The 15,415-nt window shown below is 42.7% G+C and overlaps 2 protein-coding genes across 4 annotated transcripts; both read left to right on the top strand.

Annotated features, from left to right (window-relative positions):
- The first annotated feature begins 2 nt into the window (after window positions 1-2).
- Window positions 3-2,870, top strand: LOC6737615. The gene is made up of 3 exons (XM_016169784.2): window positions 3-1,683; window positions 1,874-2,034; window positions 2,090-2,870. The coding sequence occupies exons 1-3, from the start codon at window positions 194-196 to the stop codon at window positions 2,794-2,796; spliced, it is 2,358 nt and encodes a 785-aa protein (XP_016031392.1). The 5' UTR covers window positions 3-193; the 3' UTR covers window positions 2,797-2,870.
- Window positions 2,871-3,019: 149 nt separating this feature from the next.
- Window positions 3,020-14,959, top strand: LOC6737614 (chromosomal serine/threonine-protein kinase JIL-1). 3 transcript variants are annotated; one of them, XM_039293961.2, is made up of 9 exons: window positions 3,119-3,139; window positions 3,952-4,025; window positions 4,517-5,389; window positions 8,791-8,859; window positions 8,941-9,074; window positions 10,942-11,026; window positions 11,087-11,898; window positions 11,961-12,409; window positions 12,470-14,959. In XM_039293961.2, the coding sequence occupies exons 3-9, from the start codon at window positions 4,648-4,650 to the stop codon at window positions 13,806-13,808; spliced, it is 3,630 nt and encodes a 1,209-aa protein (XP_039149895.1). In that variant the 5' UTR covers window positions 3,119-3,139; window positions 3,952-4,025; window positions 4,517-4,647; the 3' UTR covers window positions 13,809-14,959. The 3 variants fall into 3 exon arrangements, with proteins under 3 accessions (XP_039149896.1, XP_039149895.1, XP_039149897.1); XM_039293962.2 differs by lacking the exon at window positions 3,952-4,025 and having other exon boundaries at window positions 3,020-3,139; XM_039293963.2 differs by lacking the exon at window positions 3,952-4,025 and having other exon boundaries at window positions 3,125-3,178.
- The last annotated feature ends 456 nt before the right edge of the window (window positions 14,960-15,415 follow it).

Here is a 15,415-nt window from a genome sequence, read left to right as displayed (position 1 = left end):
ACTTCACAGTGAAACTTTCATTCACTTCAAAAAAGTAAACAAAAAAAAATAGTCAGGATTACAAAAGTTTTATTTCCAGATAATGGTACAAAATTTATTTGAATTATAATGCTGTTGCCCTTAAAGAACCCAAATATCGTTGAAAGCGAGGTCAACCCGAATGTGACGCTACTGAAGCGCCAGATCGCCGAGGATGGAACTAAAACACAGGCCCTGTTACTTCAAGCGTTCCGCTTCGAGTTGTCTAGTGACGCCAATGCATCTCCACTCCTCCAGGATCAGTTCCAGCGACAGCCAGCCGACAGGAGGCGTTAAGCCCGCTTTGGCATCACTAGATCCACCTAATACACCCAATAGCATCGAGAAAACAAAGAAATCCAGAGGATTCCTCTCTTTCTTGTTTGGCAAACGAGACAGGAAGGCGAGGAATCAGAGTGAGACAAATGGAAACCATATCTCATTGGAGGACCATGATGTCAGGAAGCTTATACGTCTCTACAGCAAGCATAATAGCCTTTACAACCGAAATAATCGCTACTATGGTAACAAAGATATCGACGAAGACTGCTACAACAGAATGGTGCGTTCGTTTCCGGGAAGAAGCGTCTCGGAACTGAGATCCTGTCTGGAGCAGCTAAGGATGCTCTTCGAGCGGGAATACACCATTATCGAACGTGCCCGAAGGAAGTGTGGAGAGATAATGACTCCTTCAATCCGCTACTACAATGAATTTCTTTTCCTGGTGCCACATCTTAATATTTACTTCGACAAGGATCTTCCTGGCAGTCCACTCGCCGCCGGAAAACTTTTGAAAAATCAGATTGCCAACCCAGAGATGTTGTGCCAAAAGTTGACCAATTTCACGGATTTACCTCTGGCCGGTTTCCCTGGAAATCTACTAACCAAGAGGCCGAAAAAAGATCCTAAGGACCCGCCAAACAAGAAGATCAAACCAATTCCTGATCAAGAAAATCCGAAGAAAGAAAATCCCATGGAGCAGGAAATTCAGGAGGCAGAAAAAGTCGCTGATCCGGAAGTTCCGGTAAAGGAGAAAGTCAGCGGGTTGGAGGATCCGGAACAGAAAGTCGCACTCTCACCATCGGGACAAAAGAACATACAAAACAGTAAAGATAAAGCCAGTCAGCATCATTCCAACTCCAAGATATCCAGCCAATCTTCGTACTACGCCAATGAGAAGGATTTAGGATCCACCGAATTTACCTGTCCCTGCAAGCCGGAAGTTGAATCCTCTCAAAGCCCAGTTACCTGCCCCTGGATACCCGAAAATTCGAATTGTGAACCCCAGTGTCGGGAAACACTACCACAGTCTAGTCCAAATTCCGTATCCTGCCCGCAAAATTCAGATATTTCTCACATGGTGGAGCAGGAACCTTCCGGTCAGGAGTCCGCGAATGGCCAGCAAGTGCAGATGCTTTGCGATATGATACGTACCGAGCTAACCACTGCTCCCGATTTCATATTCTTCGATGCCAAGTGGCGGATCATCGAGATTCTGAGGGAGGTGCACAAGCGCCAATTGGTTCACCACAAGGCCATTCCACTCAACAATTCACGCCGACCGATTCCGCCCCAAAAACGAAAACCGGGCGAGTCCATTCCGATGCCCAAGAATCCAAAATGCAAATCGGATAGGAGTGCCCACGAACAGGGACAACCGAGGATGTGCGAGCATCACAAGGGCAGCCACTGCGCCTACTGCTGCCGGAACAGCAACTGAACTGGAAAGCAAAGCCTATCCACCAGCATCCATCGCTATCAGCAATAGCCCTGACCCACTTAACCAAGTGATAAGCCCATCCGAGCGCAACAGCAGCCACTTTCTCTCCGTCGCAAAAGCAGTTACATTTTGGAGCACCATGGATGTGGACGAACTGATCAGCAGCTCCAAGCTACTCAAGCATTGGCCAAGTTTTTTCATCAGTCTGGCGCTGATGTGGATCTTAAAAAAATTGTTTTTTAAAGGGAATCGCGGTTCAAAAACCTATAATTTAGATGAACAAGTCGAGGAGGAAGGTAAGTTTTAAGATAATCCAATGTGAAAATGAAGCTATTCTATTCTATTTTCCAGTTGAAGACTTGACAGATCTTGACGATGAACTGCAGCCATCCCTGGAGGATAAGCCCCATGTGCCCTTCGTTCCCGGCCAGAATCTCAACCCAAATGGAGCCAAACGCTTTTCCGAACTCATGCGTGGACGCCGTAGCATTCGCTCCTTTAGTAGCCATCCCAAACCGGATCTCAGCGTGATAGAGGACTGCATTCGGGCGGCGGGAACAGCTCCCAGTGGCGCACACACAGAACCCTGGACGTACTGCGTCGTACAGGAGCCGGAACTCAAGCGTTCCATTCGGCAAATTGTGGAGCAGGAGGAGCTGGTCAACTACAGCCAGAGGATGCATCCGCAGTGGGTTACCGATCTGCGACCCCTGCAAACCAATCATGTCAAGGAGTATCTCACCGAGGCGCCGTACCTCATACTGGTCTTCAAGCAGACCTATGGATTGTCGGAGAATGGGAAGCGAAGGAGGAGGCACTACTACAACGAGATATCCACTTCGATTGCGACCGGTATCCTTTTGTGTGCCCTTCAAGCGGCAGGACTCTCATCGCTGGTCACCACTCCTTTGAACTGCGGTCCAGCCTTGAGAACCCTGCTCGGGCGACCCGTCAATGAAAAATTGCTCATCCTACTGCCCGTTGGTTATCCGAAAGATGGATGCACAGTTCCCGACTTGGCGAGGAAGAATTTGTCAAATATTATGGTTACTTTTTAAGGTTTATTTACGTCCGTGCAGCTTACTGAAAAGTTCAATAAAAACAAACAGAAATTCATAGTGTTATAAAAATATATAACATATGTTTTAACTATATATATATATAATTGATAAACCAGATAATTTTTTTACTTCTTATATTGATAAACGAGTTTTTCTCATTTTTATTGAATTTATTCATTTATTTATTTATTTATTGATGTTTATTGTTTATCAAAATATAAAATCCCGTAAATATTAGATGAAACGATACTCTCCACCATCCCTGCCAACCGATATACGGCTGCTGTCCAACACCACACTTTTTGCTCTCTTGTCAACACTACCGATAACGATAGCTACGGTAAGTGACACAAAAGCAAAGGGAAAATTTCTACGTACGGTTCGTGTGCTGTGTGTTCAAATTACAAATAGCCAATTATCCGGCATTAATCGTTTTAGGGCTCTCTTGATTTTAATTGTATTATACTAAACTATAATACAGATATTAAACCGATCCGATCGAGTTTAACGGAAATCGACGCGATTGCCATCAAGGTGGTCCGTACCTAATAAGTGTTCACGAATGAGAGCAAAGCAGATGGCGGAGAGCGTCCCGCGTTTCAATGTGTGTGTGCGTAAACGAGTAGAAAGCGGCGGTAAAAACCTTCTCGTGTAACACAAAACAAATTATAAAAAACATATAATCTCAATATCAAAACGCTACTATATCGTCCATTGAAAAACAAGTACGAAGCGTACGCAGGGAAATTGGAAAATCCATTGAAAATCGAGAGCAACAGTCGCCGGAGCGGAATCAGCGGACGAAAACAAAAACGCTTTAAAAACGCAGCCGATACAGAAAGTGCCAGCGTGTGAGTGTGCATATGTGTACGTAGTTGTGGGCAAAGAGAACGGCGAAGAATAAGAAATTGAGAAAAAAAATAAAGACTAACTGTGGAAGTGAAAAATGCGCGACTGATAAAGATTGTGATAATCACGGAATATAACAAGCAAAAAAGAAGAATGAAAAGAAACCGCAACCAAATTGGTTGAATAATATTTAAGCCAACGCCAGTGCTGCATAAATCGGTGCACATTATCATTGGAACGTTCAGTGTTGCACATCGCTACCGCCGCACGCATAATCCAACACTCTTCCCCCTCCCCACCCAGATCCACCCACACACACACTCCGATTCGGATTTCTTCGTCTGCATTATAATATTGCGCTTATATTCTTTCGCGAGGTGAGTCGCACTCCCAAATAGTGTTCTATTCAGAAATGAGTTTCCCAATCCAATTGTCCGCTAACAGCGGGAAAATTACTCCCGCCTGCGTTGAAACTGTACCATATTGTGGATGAAGAAATGGGAATAGAAATGGTCAATGGGCATGCGGAAGGTACGGTGAAGATTGCCTAAATGAAACACAATAGGAAACAGCTATGTTCAAGGCAATAGTAGCCAAACCATGTTGCGGAATACATTTCAAAAAATGCATTCATATATTTGGTATTTAAATTGTGTAAACTGGAGCATGTAAACATGTTGTATATAATTCAGTAATAAATAATTCAGTTTCTTATTAACAATATTAGAACAATAAAACAGTCTACCTAGCCAAAATTACAACTTTATGTCAGTGCTCATATTAGAATGTGTCAAAAAGTCTAATGCTTGTCTACAAATTGTTATCGATTTTCGAACAAATGTCTTTATTTTGATTTTTGTTTTTCCAGCTCAACGATGCGCCACGATCAGTTCCTGGACCTTTTTATTTTTGTTTGTTAATTGCTGGAATATCATCCATTGATTACGTGAGGAGCACGTAGAGCATTATTAACGGCATCTTTGACGGAAGAATCTAGCCATGAGTCGCCTGCAAAAGCAAAACTACGAAATCTTAAGCGGTACAAGTACGTCGCGTCTCAAGAATCATCAACATCCCCGTGAATCGGAGTCACTAGCCTACGACGAGCCAGATCAAATGGTGCGGAATCATCTGAATGGCCAGCTGGTAGCCAATGGCAAGGGCAAAACGCTTAAGAATAGCAATTCCGAAACGTTGACCAATGGCAAAAAGTCCAAACTGAATGCGGAGGGATCCGGCTCTGGTTCTGGAAAGACCTTGAACTACAACAACAATAACAATAACAACAACAGCATCAGTGCCACCAACGGTCAGTACACCAATAGCAACAGCAAGACCACGTCAGCATCTGCAAGGGATTACACTTACCGCGAGACCATATCACCGCCCACACCTCCATCCCCGCCCACCACTAATGTGGCGGATATTGTTTGCATATCGGATGCGGAGAGCGATGATGGGCGCTACCCCGAGCGGGAGTACTACGACCAGGACATGGAGGAGGATGAGCCGAACGGGATGGAGATCGATGAATCGAGCTCCAGTTTATCCAAGGCCAAATCCAACAATGCAGCTGCTGCGGCGGCGGCGGCTGCAGCAGCAGCGGCAGCAGCAGCCTCGAAGGCATCCTCGTCAACCACGCCCTCCTACGCCATGCCCACCAGCAATAGTACACCCCTTGATCTGGACAATGAGGCCCATCAACGGGACCTGGAGGCGGTCACCGATCTGAAATACTACGGTGAGTCATTCCACTCAGTGATAGTGATAAAGAAGACCGGGCCAACTGCAAGCACAAGCTAGATAAGAAAATTAGTTACAAGTTGCAGGTTTAGGATGTACTCAAGTTAAATATGATAGTTTCTTCCAAGTGAATATTTTATGCCATTTTAAGGCAGCTGCCACTGAGCTTATCAAATATGGTAGTGTGGTGGAATAATTGATAACTTTAACCGGGTGGATGTCTCAAGGTTTTATTGAAATGTCGGCAGAGGGTGGCTGGTCAATGCCAGATGGAGTGCCGTCTCTATCGTCCTTTGTTAAAGTGGAGCACATGCATTCAACCTTGACACGATTACCCAGAAAACTCAACCCGGCTTTGTTCGCTCTTCGGGCCAAATCCAAAACTACTGACCTCCCCTGAAATCGCCCAACCTCGCCGTACTCACCTCTCACCACACTCTATATACACAAAGCAGACAGAATACACACCACCACCCAAATGTCTAATTTGACAACCGTGGTTCGAAAACCTATTGTTGCTGCTTGTTATTTGTTAGATTTAACACCTTTTGGTTGCATTTTGAAATAAATTTATTTATTTATTTACTGAGAACATTTAGACTTGAAAGAGTGCGATTTTGGTGTGAAAAGTAACAAGAGAGGTTTTCAAAACAGCTGTTTATAAATCGAATAAAATAAATCTAGATAAAAGTTAGTGTTAAAAAGTTTCTAACTATCTCGATAATTAAGATGTACTATTTCTTGAATAGTTCGCATATCTGGCTTATATCTTCCAAAATATCATAAGGAACCACTGTGCCACTCTTTTCGTCATCGCCGTGCAGTCGTGACCATGTCAGTTGTTTGTACAAATGTGCGTGCATCGCTGTTTGTGAGCGTTTGCTGTACTCACAAACATGCTTGTTTGCATAAACGGTTGGTTGTTGTTTGCAGGCAATTTATTTACTTGAACTTGGCAATGCAACTCGCCGAACACCGAGCATAGATACATATGTATGTATGTATGTATGTATGTACATAAAGATAGGGCAACGAGTTAGCCTCCTGGATAATTGCCTGCAAATTGATAGGTGAGCAGTGTTTGTTGTTTGCTGTTAATTATCACAAGAACATCGTCACGGCAACCGACTAGTGGAGGGGGGAGGGGGGGATGTATCATAAACCCCACCCTTTTGTAAATTAACAATAATAATTAACAATGCACAGAGGAAAATAAAGAATGCATCTCAAGTAAAGGTAGCAAAATGTTATAAAATATTATGTCCACTTGTCTTATTACGAATAACTTAAAAATGCATTAAAATGTATTGTTACATTGCATTTTTCGGCTGTGTAATTTTCACCCCTTTCACTTTTTATCAGTAAATCTATATCCTCGTACAGTTACCGCCAGCACATTATTAACATTACTCTTAAGTGGGTTAAACATTTCTTATGCGACAATTTGCACTTGACAATGAGAAGTAAAAATAGAAAATCGAAATTGTTGCTATCAGAATGTTCTCCACTTGTTGCGGTTTTCGTATTATTATTCATATTCTTTCGGTCTGCGTTCATTAAACTTTGCCTAGTCATTTTTTTTTTTGTGCGGTTATTCAGTTTAAGAACCTGGCCAGAGTATATAATGCCATATCAAGGCCAATTTATTTGCTCGACGTCGTCACACACGCTTTCAAACAGGTCGGTTTAAAAATACAAAAGAAAATTCTCACTTGATTTAAATAATGACTAAAAAATTCCATATTTCCATTTGATATACGAAAAAGTACAAAAGGTAGCAAAATATACAAGAGTGCCGAGGAAAAGGGTTTTTCCTCCAGTTTTTCTTGTTGAATCAATAATTCCGGCGAAAAGTTGCCACCCACTCGAAAAAGTCCTGGGTTCGATGCACCCTTGAAGAATTTCGGCACGCGTCATTCCGTGCGTTTGGCTGGTGTTTTTCGCAAATTACATTTATTTGCTGTTAGCAAGTTGTATTTCCAAATAATAATACAACAGGTTCGGTCGAGCAGGCACAACTCTCGATACCAATAACCCCTGCTGAAGTTTTGTGTCAATGTTTCTTGATTTCACAACAACGCGAAATTTTGACGGCTCCATTGCGCGACGGTTGAATCAAGATTGTAATATTGAAATAATAATAAGAGTACAAATGTTACAGACGCGCTCTGAATAAGGTCCTTTGGGGTTCAAGGACACGTTCGCAAGCTGCTGTGGCTAGGAACATTTCGCAACACTGGCTCTGAACTTCACATTAATATTCGTCACATATTCAGACGGTTTGGAATGGGTTGAATGGGTGGTCTAACGTCGGGTTGACTGACTCATTGCCAAAATGCGGCAGGTTGAGGATGATGTTTGCTTCAACGAATTGGTCATTTGGGAACGCTTTATTTAATGTCAAGCTAATTGAATTACAGCGTTCGCAGGCTTTTCGATTGGAGCTGAATAATTGCGGTTATTAAATTGAATGGCAGATCAGGTGAATGCCTTCAAGGAGCAAACTAACCTTTTGTCAGGGTAAATTGGAAAGGCATCACTTTCAAACATGTCTGCATATTTTAATGGAAAAATTAATAAAGTGAATCTAAACTAAAATTATGGGTTGCAAAAGCTATAAACACTTTTGTCTGTCCTTATAATTATTAATAGCACAATAATTTTTATTGCTTTACTTATTAGATATTAAGTAGCTTCACTTTTAATGCCTGCAAATCCCTCGAACTTTGTCTGCTTCGTGCAATAATCGTAAACAGTGCAATCTTTGGGCCAGACATTTGGGCCAGTGAACTGTTATGTCTTGTGGCACATGCCCCCAAAGAAGCCTGAAATATATGTATGTCTAGAGAAAAGTTCTCCTTCCCCAAATGGCAGAGTTCCTTGCCGTGTCCTTGGTCCCTGAAAATAAATGCTGTGGTCAACAAAGTTTCTGTTAGACCGGCATGCCCATTGAATTATAAGGCCATAATGCTACATATCACATACATATACATATATACATACATATGTGTATGTACATAGGTAGTCTGATAATCATGGGTAGCATTTTCCACTTGTCCGCTTTCGCCAACGAACAAGAGGGAATCAAGTGTCTGGCACGTGCTGCGCTGGCGATAAAAATAAAATGTGATAATTCGTTTCACATGTGTTAAGTAAACAATGCGAAGAACTATTTTTATCGCCCACCCTACAAACTTAGTGCACTATCAATGTATGTATGTACATACATGTATGTTCTAGTACAAATTCATTCTCATTCATTATCATTCTTAGAGAGCAAATTAATTTGGTTTGTATTAGCAAGTGATTAGTTCAGGTGCAGTTTGGAAATATACATTTGTATTTGTTGTTTTGGTGCCCGATTACAATGCTTATCTGCGTGCTTTTCTTTCTTTTTAGTAAAATTGTACAGTGATGAGGCCGTTAGTCTGAATGATTTCAAAATCATACGCGTTCTAGGAACAGGTGGTAAGTAAAATATTATTGGAATACAAATAAAAAATTTATGGAATATTGACTTGTTATTGTTTACCTATTTTTTCATTTCAGCCTATGGGCGGGTTTTCCTCGTGCGCAAGCTAACTAGACACGATGCCGGAAAATTGTATGCAATGAAGGTACTCAATAAGATAACGGTGGTCCAGAAGCGAAAAACCGCGGAACACACCAAAACAGAGAGAGTGGTAAGTGGAGAGAGCGCTAAATATTTGACTTGAATATATTATATTAAAAAAAAAAAATCATTAGTGTTTAATCATTCTTATCACGATTAGCCTTATTTTTAAAAATTAACCATACTATTTTTGTGTATAAGCTTAAGACAAACTGACCCAAACTGTAAAGCGAGAAAGCCCTTTTGGTCATTTTTTAACAAGGAAAAATACCGCAAACGTGTTTAATCAAGCCATTTTTTTTGTCGGTAGCTCTTTTACTTTTCGATTACCGTTACCTGTACCGCTGCGTGATGTTTTTGCAATCACACCGCTTTCCGGCTTCTTTTACTTTGAATTGCTCTTCACTTTAATGACGACAATAAAGTGCAGCTTATTGAAATTAAACCCGATTTGACAACCTTCAAGTCGCACGTACAGTTTACGGTAGCGAATCGGATGAAAAGAAAAAGAAGCCAGTAAACGGGAAAAGGCATAAGGAGGAAAGTGGGTGGAGAGAGGGAGAGAGATGTTCTTGTGACCCACATAGCAACTTGTTCTTGTTGCACCGGCAAAAAGCCAACACAGTCCAAAGAGAGGATACACGCCTACACTGCAAAAAAATTTCGAAATTTCTAATGATAAAAATTATGAAAAGGTGTAAACTCAATCACATTTTTTATTACTAATGTATTATCCAAAAAATAGTTATTTCTAGATGCCTTTATTAATGTAATGTAATTTTTTTTTATTGATGTTTGTTCTTGTGTATGAAATCGGGAGAGCTAAAGAGAGCATCCAGCTCAGATCAATAGTGGAAGTTGTTGTTGCAAATTGGCTAGTGCAACCGGTTTTTCTGTTATTTTTTTTCTATCTCTTTCTCTCTTTTCGGAAACGAGAGAGTCGTAGTAAATCAATGAAAATAGAAATGGAAAAGGGAGAAAGATCAAAACGGCGTTAAATAACTGCAAACAGGTGTAGGCGCCATAGCTGCAGATAACTTAAACAAATTTACAATTGGGGCGCCCTGCTTTAACGTTGCTTTCATGCGCTATTTTCGAGTCTCTCTGTTACCCTTTTCCCTCTCTCCTCCTATGCCACCCACTTGAATGTTTCAAGGTGTAATAGTTGTGCTACTAACCCAGTTATCAAACGTTGCCGGTATCTGCGATTCGACAAGTCTATAATTTGTCTGGCGGTCGCCAAAATAGAAAGGAATAAACAGTTGCCACCAATATTGAGGAAAGACATATAATTTTTGCAAATATAAAAAATATATTACAAAAATAGAACTTTTAATTTATACAAATTCTAATGACATTTAAAGCATATTAGTTACTATTAGTTTTTTTTTTTTACTTTTCAGGTTCCAATTATATTTAAAAATTTTATTTCCTTAAAGTTAATTTCTTTCATTTTTAATGCCATCGTGGTGTTTATTAAAACGAATGAGAAATGTGAAAGTTTTTATCTGAAAGAAATGAGCAAGAGACAAATTCACTTCATTAATTCATTTTCAAAATGCTTGATTTCACTTTTCCTCTCACATGCCATTCTCTTTCGTTCTTACGCGGAACATTAATCGGCAACAACACGTAAATAACTTATACTTATACTGATGCATTCAAACTGTATTGGCGTAAATAAAACTCAAAACAAAATAGAAAAAAAAACAACAAGATCTGTGATAAGCGAGTGAGCGAAAGCCGTGGGAAAGAGATAGGCGATTTTTAAGGAAACGTTAATTATCAATGTTTGTTATGAACACCATATAAGTAAAGGGTAATATAAAATAGTTATATGAGGATATATTGGATTAATATACATACATTTATTTTAAGAGGATACAGGATTTATTTCTTTACATTTTGAACAAAAAAAATTTGTTTCTTGTTTCTAGGTACTGGAGGCCATTCAACGTAATCCCTTCCTCGTGAGTCTGCACTACGCCTTCCAATCCTCCTCGAAGCTTTACCTCGTGCTAGGTAAGATAATACCATCTATCGGAATCTGAGCAAAACCAATTAAATCTTATAAATTTACAGACTTTGCCAATGGCGGTGAGCTCTTCACGCATCTCTACCACTCTGAGAACTTTGAGGAGTCCCGGGTGCGTGTGTACATAGCCGAGGTGGTGCTGGCCCTGGAGCAACTGCATCAGTTGGGGATCATCTATCGAGATATTAAGTTGGAGAATATTTTGCTTGATGGCGAGGGGCACATTGTTCTGTCCGACTTTGGACTGTCGAAGATCCTTACCGCGGAGAATGAATACCGTGCGCATAGCTTCTGCGGCACTCTGGAGTATATGGCACCTGAGATAATCCGTACGGGGCCGCCGGGACACGACAGTGCCGTAGACTGGTGGTCGGTGGGTGTGCTCACTTTTGAGCTGCTCACCGGCGCTTCGCCATTCGCCACGTCCGACGGCCAGGCCCAGCAGTCGGAAATATCGCGGCGGATTCAGAAGGAGCAGCCGTTGATCCCCTCATCGTTCAGTGCCAACGCCCGCGACTTTGTGCTAAAGATGTTGGAAAAGAATCCAAAGCGGCGCTTAGGTGGCAACCATCGCGACGCCAGCGAAATCAAGGAGCACCCCTTCTTCAACGGCATTAACTGGCAGGAGCTGCGGACAAAGCGCCGCAAGGCCCCCTATAAGCCCACCCTCACCGCCGAGGACGATGTGCAGAACTTCAGCAACGAGTTTACCGACCAAGTGCCCGAGGATCCCGAATGCGATGCCCCGCCCAGCCGGATACGACTATTTCGCGGCTACACATATGTGGCGCCAGAGCATTTGGAGCAGATGCGACGGGATAACCACTGTCAGATCCAATACTGTAATACAGGACTTCAGGTTGGTTTAATTGCAATATTATCTGATAGTCAACTACTAATACCAAGCCCTTGTCCTTGTAGAATATACCCTGTCGGCCAGATGATCTTGAACTGGGCACCCGCACGTCAAGCGGAGCCTATGGCACTTGCCATTTTGTGGTGGACAGCTCTACGGATTTGGTGTTCTTGGCCAAAATAATACCGCTATCCAAGTTCCGCCCCTCCGAGGTCGACGCACTGATCTCGTGCGCTCTCGACACGACCAATCACAAGAACATCGTAAGCTACCATGGAACGTTCAGGGAAAAGTGCGAGACATGGATCGTTATGGAGTACCTGTCTGGCCCGGAGCTGACCGCATCCCTCGGCATGGATGAGGATTCGTGTCGGGAGATCTTTCTGCAGCTGGTCATGGCTGTGCGGCACATACACTCCAAGCACTTTATACACGGTGACCTGAAGCCGGAGAACATAATGTTCGAGAACGGAGAGGATAGGACTGTCAAAGTGATCGATTTTGGCAGCGCATGGTAATGCAATTGGCCTAAATCTCATTTTTCCCGTATTAAATTCGTATTCTTTACCAATAGTTATAATAATCGCTTTAAGAGCTGGAAGGACAAGCCGCGTTACACGCTGGACTATGCTCCGCCTGAAATGCTCGCGGATGCGAATCTCGTCACTTATTCGCCAGCCGTGGATATATATGGTCTTGGGGCCACGCTGTATACCATGCTGGTGGGTCATCGGCCGTACCGACAGAACGAAGACGATGTGGATCACTCCGCAGCGGCCCATCATGAGCTTCGCAAGCGTATGCGCCGGGAAACGTTTAATCAGCGTTCTGTGCGCTGGGAAAGTGCAAGTCCTGCGTTCCGACATTTGGTTAGCTGGTGTCTGCAGCGGGATCCGGCTGATCGGCCCACAGTGTCAGATATTCTCGACAGCGAGTGGCTGCAATACGGCTCAAATGATCCGGACGTAGATATCATAATGCCGCAACAGATGGTTGTGGACCTCAGCGAAGACACTATGGAGCAACCGATGGCAGGTATGATAGACGATCAGGAACAAATGGAATTCACGCACGATAAGTCGACGGAGGATGAGGGCATAACCCTAGTCAGCGAGCCCATGGAAGCGACTGTCGCGACTCAAGAATCTTGGAAAAATGCAGCCGCATTTTCGTCGGCAGTTGCTCCAACCGACGACGAGATAGTGCACGAACGATTTGACCCGGCATTTGAGGTCCAAGCGGACTTCTACGGTTTCGACGAGTATGAGCCGCCTCTGCCTCTACCCGAGGAGTACTACTCCGAACTACCTCTGCCTGAGGAGGACCGGCAGTACATGCCACCTCCAGCAGCTCCGATTCCTGTTGAACCAGAAACGACCTTCCGACGGCCAAGAACGCGCCAGCAACGTCGCACTGAGAGCCAGATAATACAACCTGTTTCCCTCGCTACGCATGAGGATAGCAAGGCGTCCCTGCGCGTACTAATGCAGCAGCTGCCGCCGCCAGGTGACAATACGGTCAATACGGTAGCACGCATTCCGAAGAGAACCCAGCGAGTCGTACGTACATTGCCTCCGTCCTTTGGAACGACCAAGCGAGATGAGAATTTCAATGGATTTAGTAAGACAGCAATATCGTGGCGAAAGACTCGGGCCAGCTGGCGTCACTTCTGTCTGCTTATCAATGGTGTGCAGCAGGTGCTTAAGATTCGGTTCAAAAAGGCGCGTCGCGTCTACTGCCTGCCCCATATAAAAGAGGAGAAACTTGATCATGCGTACGAAAAACCGCTGACGTTCCCGCGGCCCAAGGCGCAACTGAAGCGCACCAAGCGGGAGCCCAAGGTGCCGCGGCCACCGACACGAGTGCAGCCGGAGAGGGCGCGGGCGCTGCGCCAACTTTATCAGTTCCAATGACATGAGGATGACGACGGCGATGATGTGGAGGTGGTGGAAATCAAGGAGGAGCCGCTAAACGAGGGAAAGGAGCAACTGCGAGCGGTGCTGCAGTGGGAGGGCGACTTCAGGAGGCCACGTATGTACAGCTGACCACACACATCGACCCAATGGCCCATTCAGGACAACGACAACCAGACGCCGGCCAAAACAGAGGGTGAAGAACCAGCGGGTTGCAGTGACCCGCAAGAAACCCACTAGCCCCCCTCACCAACAATCGGGAGCATGAGGGGGAAGGATCCGCAAGACGCACCAAAGATCCTGTCAATACAGTTTTTCAAGTTTGTTATTCATTAGGTTAAGATTCAGAACTCATTTCGCTTATTGTTTTTTCAATCACGAAAAACGAAAACCAACTTAACGTGTACACCTTTGGAAGGGACGGTCGGTGTATTCAATATGCAATTTTGTTGTGCTAGTTAATTATTTGAATAGCTTAAATGTAAAAAGTCAGACACAAAAAACGGGAATATAACAAAGGCAACTTTTGCATTGATCTTAGTGCGATTAAGACATACAAAAACAGATACCGACAACAACCAACTAATATGATAATAAGATTTGCAATTAGTTTAGTGCAAAATTAGGCTTAAGACAAAATTGAGAAAGATATTCTTACGGCCCCTTATATACACACACACACACAGTTTGCTTTAAGTTGTGCTTTATGTTAAGTTATATACTTTATTCTAAACTGTCCCTGAACTAACTAAAAAATACTTCCAAGCATGTATTGCCAAATTCAATAGGAATTAGCTAACCCATTTAATTTGAATTGTGCTTGGCAATGTTACCTAATTGCATTCAAATCATTTCAGTTAAAACTATCGGGATAAAGAAGGATCGCCCGAAGAGCCATTTCCACATGAAATTGCGAAGTTCTTTTTTGAGATCGTGTTCGAAAATAAAGCGCTTTTCGCACACAAAACTCAACTATTGGGAATCGTGAATAGTCGTAGACATTTGTTAATGGCAAACCAAGATTTAATTGTTTTGTTAAGTATTTTTGATTGTATATTTTTTAATTTTTTGCGAAACCTGTATCTAAATAAGATAAAGCAATGGATAGCGATGAAATCTAAATAAAACTTAAACAATTACATTATTTTAAACTCGCTTGATTTGTATTGTTTTCATTTTGTATTAACTAAATGCCCGCATTTGATCAGTTTTTAAGAGCACCCACTAAACCCTCCGCTGACATAAACTTGACCCCTTAACCCCTAACCCAATTCACATATCGAACTGTATAAATTTGCGTTAGAGCTGGATAAAGAGGTCATGGTGTAAATTTTAGTATAAAACAAATAACATTTATATTAAAGTTGCCTTCTAACAAGTTGCCTTAGAACACACACACAAATGTAAAGCCCAATAACTCCAAAAAGTCGCAATATGAAAAGTTAAACATACCCTACATTTTATAAGCGAACTCATTCGGTATGAGTTAGTTTTTATGGGTGCGATCATTGGCAATCCGTCGTAGCTTAAGATCCCTGGAACTATCAATGACCATAGAATCTGCCCAATCTACTTACAATGGACGCAACAACCGATGGGGGACAACT

Source organism: Drosophila simulans, chromosome 3L (assembly GCF_016746395.2).
Source record: "Drosophila simulans strain w501 chromosome 3L, Prin_Dsim_3.1, whole genome shotgun sequence".
NCBI lineage: Eukaryota > Metazoa > Arthropoda > Insecta > Diptera > Drosophilidae > Drosophila > Drosophila simulans.
Note: the sequence above shows the minus strand (reverse complement) of the source record. Positions and strands in the feature narration are given on the sequence as shown.